The 9,281-nt window shown below is 29.6% G+C and overlaps 1 protein-coding gene across 6 annotated transcripts; it reads left to right on the top strand.

Moving 5' to 3' along the window:
- Nucleotides 1-2,045: 2,045 nt before the first annotated feature.
- Nucleotides 2,046-9,021, top strand: LOC108686180 (protein Malvolio). 6 transcript variants are annotated; one of them, XR_001931692.1, is made up of 14 exons: nucleotides 2,046-2,329; nucleotides 2,481-2,785; nucleotides 3,863-3,985; nucleotides 4,102-4,328; nucleotides 4,782-4,920; nucleotides 4,991-5,152; nucleotides 5,587-5,745; nucleotides 5,817-5,867; nucleotides 5,977-6,359; nucleotides 6,452-6,662; nucleotides 6,863-6,933; nucleotides 8,288-8,457; nucleotides 8,693-8,734; nucleotides 8,846-8,882. XR_001931692.1 is itself a non-coding variant. In XM_018191322.1 (13 exons), exons 2-12 carry the CDS (start codon nucleotides 2,618-2,620, stop codon nucleotides 8,727-8,729), a joined length of 1,731 nt encoding a protein of 576 aa, XP_018046811.1. In that variant the 5' UTR covers nucleotides 2,046-2,329; nucleotides 2,481-2,617; the 3' UTR covers nucleotides 8,730-8,734; nucleotides 8,846-8,903. The 6 variants fall into 6 exon arrangements, 5 of the variants coding, with proteins under 5 accessions (XP_018046811.1, XP_018046807.1, XP_018046810.1 ...); XM_018191322.1 differs by lacking the exon at nucleotides 8,288-8,457 and having other exon boundaries at nucleotides 8,846-8,903; XM_018191318.1 differs by lacking the exons at nucleotides 8,288-8,457; nucleotides 8,693-8,734 and having other exon boundaries at nucleotides 8,846-9,021.
- Nucleotides 9,022-9,281: the final 260 nt, after the last annotated feature.

The following is a 9,281-nucleotide window of genomic DNA, read 5'->3' as shown; positions in this document are numbered from 1 at the left end:
ATATATATACAAATCCTTCTTTGATTTTCTATTATAGATAATTTTTATAAGCGATTGCATGAAGTTTAGTTTAAAATGTTTAATTTAATATTATACTTGTATTAAATTTCTTTTTAAAAAAATTCAGCATTGATGAGTATATAATGAAAACACTTCATATGTATATTCCTTTTTATCTTTAATTATCGATATTAATATATCATAAGATGGAATTAATTTCGTTTTTATAAATCTCATAATTCTAAAAATCATGTCAGTATAATCGCCGTATTAATCTAATTTCTTTTGCAACTGTTTTATTAAGTATCCGTTCGATATTATGTGTTATATATCACATTATTACATTCAATCGTTGACTGCATTTGCGTCAAATATCGTGGAATTTGCGATATTCCAGAATAATAATGTATGTAAATTATGATATGCACGCGGAAGATGTTTTGTGATGAAGAAGACGGGAGAGGGACATAAGAGGCTGAAGGACGTCGCGCATATTCTGCGCAATATGATATGACATCGGCGACGATAAACCCGGGGATCTCCCAGGATTGTGTCTTTTTTCGTGAATCAAGGCACGCAGACTTCTCGACGTTTACAGAATATTTGTCTTTTATAATGACTCTTTTATAATGACTGATATCACCCACTGACATGATTCGGAGAACTTGGGCTTGGACTATTCTTGTCGTAGACAAAGACTTTTCTAAAATGTATACGGAGCGCAATTAGAGCCATTAGAAAAAATGTTTGTTAAATCTGCAGTAGACAATATTAAATTATATTTTTAATATTTAGTTAATATTTTTAATATTAAATCAATATTTTTTAAACATTTTTCATATTTTTTGAATAAATATTAAAAATGTATTTTAAAAATATTGTATAACGGTATTCTCAAAATTTTTAAGAATAAGAAGGTCTTTTGTTTTTTTTCTGAATTAATTCTTGTAGGATTTATCTTTCTTGTTTTTCTTTTAACGTTGAAGAGAAAAAAAAAAACGATAAATGTGCAAGAAATTCAATATAAAGGATTAACCCCTTGTGTAAATTTTTTTAAAAGAGGAAATATTAAAAGTGAACATTTTTATCATTGAAGTTAATAGAGAAATTTCATTTTTCACGTTTTTACTCTTGCTATCAGTACTCTAGATTATTATAAAAGAATATATCTGTAGTACTATTGTACGTTATTTATAATAAATAAAATTTTAATCTAACGTAACAATGCTCTTAATACTGTCGTCTTTCTGTTTTTTTTAATAACTCGAGAAAAATATATAAGCATCAGAAAGCATCGAGCTCATTGCGATTATAGACTTTCTCTAATTTTTTAATTTAAAAAAAAATGAATGACATTTAAGATAAAAAATAATAACTTTGAAAAAGTTAATATAAAATTAAAATCAATACGTACTTTACAACATTACTGTAATTAGAATTAAACGTTAATTTATTAAAAATTAAATAACATAAGTTAAAAATTATGACTTTTTAATTTTTTATTTTTATAATTAACTCAATATGTTACCTTATTAAAATAAGGTAATTTCGAAAATCTAATTAACGCAGTCGACTACTGAAATAGAATTGTATTGCTATAAAAAATTTGTAATTATATATAATTCCTTATAGGAAAGTCTATCTTAAAACTCGATTTCATCTTTTTCCCCATATATTTACAAAAATTAATTTATCCAGATATTATATCTATTTCTTGATAAGATTACTTTATTGTTTAAATCAATCTGTTGAAGTTACTCTTCAAATTCACTCTTTTGATTTCACTCCAATTTAATTTAATCGGCGATTGTCAAGCTTTTTTATTGCTGCATTGAACTGCACTAAAATTTTTCTTTGCCAGATATCAAACGTATACTTATTTCTCTTTAAGTATAAGGAGTGCATATTATTAAAAAAATTCAATTATAAAAAAATAGATTTGTCAATAAATGACAAATTTTTTGTCAATGATCTTGGAACACTCTGAGATTTTGCTTCATTACGTCCCTGGCAGCGTCCCCCGCTCCAAGATTTCCAACCTGCTACATTATGCGGCCAAGTTCGTAGCGTTCGACCGATTCGTTGCACTGTTCCACTGCTGCAGTCAACATCTGTGAGCTGGATACTCGGGTAGTGAGTGACTGCGAGTTGTTATGAGTGATTGACTATTGGCGATTTTTCGCAATTCGCGTTTGATCGATGACATTGTTCCGGACGTGATCTTTGGCTACTCGCAATCTTGATGACTCGCGTGTTCCATTTTTTCAAAGTAAATCGAAATATTCCGAAGAAATACTTTATTTTGTCCCAGGCATCGATATTCAGCACGGTGATTCATGATCCAAAGATCCATTAGAGATTCACCAGTTTCACCTGTTCTTTCTTTGTTCATTATAACGAAAAACAGCTCACCGTTGGTCCGTTAAAGTTCCGTACGTCGCCAATGATTATCTAACATTTTCTCCTTTTTCTTCTTTCAGATCTACATGTTTTATCAGGATCATAGTCTACTTTCGATTAATTTCGTTCACTCAGCCATCTAACTTTGCATGCTGTGGATGGAAAGTTCATATTCCATAAGTGTCCTTTTTTTTTTAGAGTGTTGTATTAATACACTATGCACAATAGTTACGACGTGAAATCTAGTGACGATGTCACGACAGTGCCGCATCAGCGTATGCACGAGTCGGAGGCTGGAAAGCCTAATGAGAACACTTCCCTATCTCCCAGCCATGATCAAACCTACTTCGCCGATGAGAGGGTGCAAGTGCCAGAAACAGGACATGTAAGTTAGTCTTTGTACCCTGTGTGTTGTTGAGGCAGTAAAAAGGTGAGAAAGTATAAATATACAAGATAAGAAAATAAGATGATAAGAATGAAACAATTAGACAGTAAGAATGTGTTGGTCAAGCACTTAGAAATTTACACTGTTAAAAATAAAATATTAATTCTAACTTAAAGATAGTAAACTTTCTAAGATATAAAAATGATTTTTTTTTTATATTAATTTTAACATAATTTTATTTAATAAACATTTTTAATTTTATTTAATAAACATTTTTAATTTTATTTAATAACATTTTTACATGTCTCAGAAAGTCCACTATATGTCTTTAAATTATAATTTAAAAACATTTTATTTTTAACATTTTATTTTTTAGTGTGTTATTATCCTAGTCACTTAGAAATTTAATATTGTTGCTTTTACCTTCATAACTTTTAGTTACAAATTCGTTAGACGCACTCAGTATACATTAAAACAATTGTACAAAAATTAACATAAAAGTGCGTGTTTGATATAAATATAAAAATGAAATAAATCACGAGAGATTCTCACTAATGCATCCAATCAAATTCGCCAAAAATATAAGTAAGGGTAAGATGGATAATATTTAATTTAATTAATATTTTTCTAAATGATTGACTAGACACATTCTTACTGCATTATATTCATACTTGTAATAAGACATTTAAACAGCAGAGACAATATAGAAATAGGGAATTAAAAAAATTAATTTATCAGAAACAATGTTAGAACACACTGTTTTTGATAGGTTGAAATCTGTTATTCTCTGCTTTTCAATTGTACATCAGGTTTTACTTTAATTATACATTAGATGTTTTTATTGTCCTATACTCTTTTTATCTTATGTTATCTTATCATTTCACTGTGTCTTGTATATTTACAGTCTCACGTTTACACTTTATTATACTGTTTGGTAAATTATTGTATTTTATAATTCAAAGTATTTGTACTTCACTTTTATCAAATTAAATCAAATTAATGTACAACTTTAATACGCATCAATATGCACTAGTGCGTTCAAAATTAATCTCTCAACGGTCTATAATTCTTGTTTAGACGGGATTTAGCTTTAGAAAACTATGGGCTTTCACGGGACCTGGCTTCTTAATGTCCATAGCTTATTTGGATCCTGGCAACATAGAATCGGATCTACAATCTGGAGTGGTAGCAAGATACAAGGTACACTTGCCGGAAAACAAATGTTGCTGCAATCAGTTATTTATTTTACTATCATGCTAATTTTTGATTATCTTTTTTTTGGTAATGATATTTCTTGTTGACATCTTCGCTTTCAGTTATTATGGGTACTACTAAGCGCTACTATCCTAGGTCTCGTTATGCAAAGACTCAGCGCGCGTCTCGGCGTAGTAACCGGTCTACATCTGGCAGAGATGTGTTTCAGACAATACAAAAAAGTACCTAGACTTATTTTATGGTTAATGATTGAAATAGCAATTATTGGTAGTGATATGCAAGAAGTAATAGGAACGGCTATTGCTCTTTACCTCTTATCTAATACAGCGTAAGTGCCTGATACGATTGCTAAATATTTATACACGTAAGCTAACGCAAAACATTCTTCGGAATATCTGAAATATTTAAAATTGTAGTTCGCTAATTAACTTATTAACTTCTTCAGTGGAGACATTGAATCTCTACTTGAAAACCATTACCTGAACACCATTCTAGCTAAATACAAAATATATGGGGAATAAAAAATGTTATAAAAATATTTTACATATTATAGAAGAACAAATTATAATCCGCGTGATATACGTATGTACATTTACGGATTATGTTTACTTAGGTTGCAAATATTATTAAACGACATTTTCTTTTCATGTATTATATTATCTTTCTTTGATTATCTTTATTTCTTTTTTTTCTTTTACTGTGAATTAATTTATACTGTGAATTAATCAAATAACTCACATAAATATACAAAAGATTTGTAATAAGGAAAGTTGCATTTCAGGATTCCTATATGGGGTGGTGTTCTTATCACAGTAATTGACACATTCACATTTTTATTCTTGGATAAATACGGATTGAGGAAATTGGAATTTTTCTTCGGTTTTCTCATCTCGATCATGGCAATTACCTTTGGTTACGAGGTAGACGTATTTCGAAATATCTCGACTGTATCGTTTATGTGAATTTCAACAATGGCTTTCAATGTTGCAGTACATAGTTGCCGCGCCTTCTCAAATAGATGTTATAAGAGGTATGTTTGTTCCATGGTACAATGGAATGAATTACGATAACAAGGTATTACTCCAAGCTGTAGGAATTGTCGGCGCAGTCATTATGCCGCATAATTTGTATCTTCACAGTGCTTTAGTTAAAGTAAGAAAAATAAACATAATATGCGCGACTGATTTCTCAATATACAGGATGTTTTAGGATTTCTAAGATAAATTTTAGAGAATGATAGATTTTATTAAAAGGATCAACTTTTGGAATTTATGTCCTCCCTGATACATTTCTAAGGAACGCGTCCTTGTTCATGTGATTCTGAGATACTCACTTAATCACGCAGCAGCATTTTTGCTTTTTTGATTGTCTTTTTGCAAAAAGAAAATCAAAGGACGTGTATTGTTAGTTGTCACGCGCGACTGGATGCCTAGCTCTTTAAAAATATATCGGAGGACATAGGTTTTTTAACTTTTTTTTTTTTTTTGAGAGATCTATCATCCCCTGAATTTATCCCAAAAGTCCTAAAACACTTTGCATATAAATGTATACATAATTGTAAATGTATACATTATTAATTTTTTTAGTCTAGAGACATTGATCGACGACAGCCTGCAAAAATCAAAGATGCCAACATGTATTACTTCATTGAAGCCTGCATTGCACTATTTGTTTCATTTCTAATCAACGTGTTTGTCGTAGCTGTATTTGCTGATGGTCTCTATAACAAAACGAATAACGATGTTGTAAGTACTTATTGAAACTAATTGATTTCGAGTGAGAAAATAATTGAATTAATTTCTGTTTTATTTTACAGTATAAAGTGTGCGAAGCGAAGAATTATACTCTCGGTACAAAGACTTTTCAGGTAAGCGTTTTTATGTCTTTTACATTTACTCTTTTCACCGCATAAACTACTGTTTCTTAGGCAATTTTTTAACCAAATTGTTTTAAATATTCTTTCCTTTAAACTACAGCAAAACAATGAGACGTTTGAAGCTGATCTTTACAAGGGGGGAATCTTTCTCGGTTGCTCCTTCGGCGCAGCTGCAATGTACATATGGGCTGTTGGTATTTTGGCCGCCGGTCAATCGTCCACTATGACAGGCACTTATGCTGGTCAATTCGCGATGGAAGGATTCTTGAATCTGCAGTGGGCACGATGGAAGCGAGTCTTGTTCACTCGAACAATCGCCATAGTTCCTACATTCTTGGTAGCATTTTTGGCTGACATGAACAATTTGAGCGGCATGAACGACATTTTAAACGCTATAATGAGTCTGCAGTTACCTTTTGCCACCTTACCAACAATTGCTTTTACAAGCAGTGCTCAAATTATGGGTGAATTCCGAAACGGAATGTACGTAGTTTTATCTTTTAATTTTCAATACTTTTAAAATGTTGAAAGTTGTCTTTCTTTTTTACGTTCGCATCGTATTATCTGTATTGCAGAGTGAATAAAATCGTGGCGACTGCTTTGTCGGTTCTAGTAATAACAATAAATATATATTTCGTGATACAAACTGTTCAAGAAGACCTGCCTCATCATTGGGCTATATATTTAGTTATGTGTATATATGCGATTTTGTATCTTATTTTCTGCGCTTACTTAGCCATTCACATGGCTGTGAGCATGGGTGCTACTTCCCTCGGTAATAACTGGGTATGTATATTTTTGCTTGTTTTTATTGCGTATGAATGCTATTTGTTTGAACCCTAAATTATATCTTAGCTATAATTTTTCTCAATAATTTGATAATTATATTTATTTTGATAATTATATTAGTAATAATATAATACGTTTCATTTTTTATAAAACACAATCGTTAAGCCATTATTTAATTTATTATTTTTTCATTTTAGTTGGTTACAAAATATATCGGTACGCCCGTAAGTCCAACACTTGGAATATCAAATCCTACAGTTTATGCCAGGTAAGAATTTTGGCTACAACCATTTATTACAGTTGTGACTAAATCCAGTAAATACATAATTTCGCCAAGCATTAATCACGTATCTATCTTTGTGGCAAAATGTTTTAACATTTAACATAAAAAAGCTAGATTTTTTTTAGTTTAAAGTTAGATTACTTTTGCATGGATTATTATATATATAAAATATTTGATACAATCAAGATTAATCTTATATGTAAAACTATTTGGTGGTTTGTGGTTTTGTACATGCCTCCTTTTGTATTATGTGCTTTCATATGAATTGTATAATAAAAATTTTTTTATGAAGCTTGAAATGTATTCTGCAAATTGTGAATAAAATGCATTTATGTATTGTGGCGTCCGCATTAAATTTGTTGTTACGAAAATGCGATCGTATATTAAGCGCAATTATAACAGATACATGCAATATATCTCTCAACTCGCTTTTAGTTAAAACAGAAATGTTTAAAGTTTAAAAGCTAAATTAATGCATTTATAGACTGCTTGAATATACTTACGTTCATTTCTTATAACAACGACACATCTTGAAAAACAATGTTTTCCAGAAAATAAATTTGAATATATTGAATCATTAGTAATTAGAATTTTGTAATAATAATTTTAAGATGTAATTTTAGTGTAATAACAGAAAAACTAAAAATAAGAAGATAAAAGTATAATTTTTGCATCGTGTCATTGTTATAGCAGATAATCGTATGTTTTTCCGAGATTTACGATTGGAGAAAAAAATATGATGAAAACGGAGAAATGATTGAGAAATTTGCTTCACGATGTAGTTTTTTGTGCTGAATTAAGATAAATGGTTGCTAAAGAGTAAATCGACTCGTAACTCATTATACTTTCTGCTTCTCATCTGTAAAAAGATAATTGGCTTCCTGTTATTTACTAATAATAGAACGCGTTTGAATATTCACATGCGTCTAACTAGACAAATAAACTATGTCTTGATGTGCTTCTACTATAAGGTATTTTTATTGTATTATTTTTCCGAGACTTCTATTAGAAATTATATATGAATTATTATTCTAATTAATTATATTTATTAACTATTTTTGTTAAAAAATTAATTCTAATCAATGCATGTGCTTTAAAATTTTAAGCATACAATATTAATATTTTTATTTTTGTGTTACACTATATATACTCGTAAACACTCTCTTGAATATAAGTTTATTTATCTTTTAATAATTCGTTAATTTATTCTATGATTATTATTTAGTATTGTCAAATCTGTATAAATGATCTTTAAGCAGAGAGAACTGTACATTACAAAAAATATATAGACTATTTTTGTACATGCTCATGATACAGACAGAGTTCTATTCATTCATAGTTTTCACAATACGTCGGAAACCTCGTTAAATACTTAGTTGGAATAATGCAATTGAATGTGTGAAAGAATATGCGACCTATTATTATGTATTACACAAACACATGAAAACAATGTTGCATTGGAAAAGTGCTTATATCATCTCTCTCGTGATGTCAGCATAAAACTCTATGGTACGTGTATGATTACTGAAAGATATATTTTTATAATAAATAATGATGCTTTTACCATAAAGTTTGCTTCGCCGTTGTTAAATGATATATTACGTAATGTTGATCCTATCCTTCTATTATTGTCAATCCTTTTTGTTTCTTTATTTGTTACTTGTTTCTAAAAATAAATTTATGTATGACAAACACAATTAACCAAAACTATTTTCATTGCATGCATATTTCTAACAAACAAAAGTTTGAAAATGAATTCATTCAAGACTGACTTGTCATAACAAAGGTAAGAATGCTACGTCGAAATTCAGCTGTTGCCTCGATTCGATTTATTGTTAGATCTATTTCAAAATGCGGGCAACATCTTGAAACATCTTAAATATTAAATATATTACAGAACAAATCCAGCATTTACTATTCAAGAAAGTGGCAGTTTTTCATCTATATCAGAATGGTAATGTCTTGAGAATCAGCATAGAATATGTGATAAACAGTATGTATTACGAAGAGGATAAAAACAAGAGTCTGTTTTCAATTGCACAATAAAATAAAAGGTAATATTTAATGCCTGATGCATTATACTTATTCCATCGTTAAATTCGTTAACATCATAAATTTTAAATGTAATTTTTTCATTATATGATAGGATAATTAAAATTAATTCGTATTAATATTGATAAAAGACAATTATACTTTGTTCAACGAGAAATTTGCAGCTTTCACACATACAGGCGGCAATGAGCAAAGTGCACACGTTTCGAGATTACTTCCTGCTCAATTTTATAGCCTTGAACGTGTCCTTTTACATATAATATAATACAGGATACATTTCC

This window comes from Atta colombica, unplaced genomic scaffold, assembly GCF_001594045.1.
Source record: "Atta colombica isolate Treedump-2 unplaced genomic scaffold, Acol1.0 scaffold166, whole genome shotgun sequence".
Taxonomy (NCBI): Eukaryota; Metazoa; Arthropoda; class Insecta; order Hymenoptera; family Formicidae; genus Atta; species Atta colombica.
This window is presented reverse-complemented; position numbering and strand designations above follow the sequence as displayed.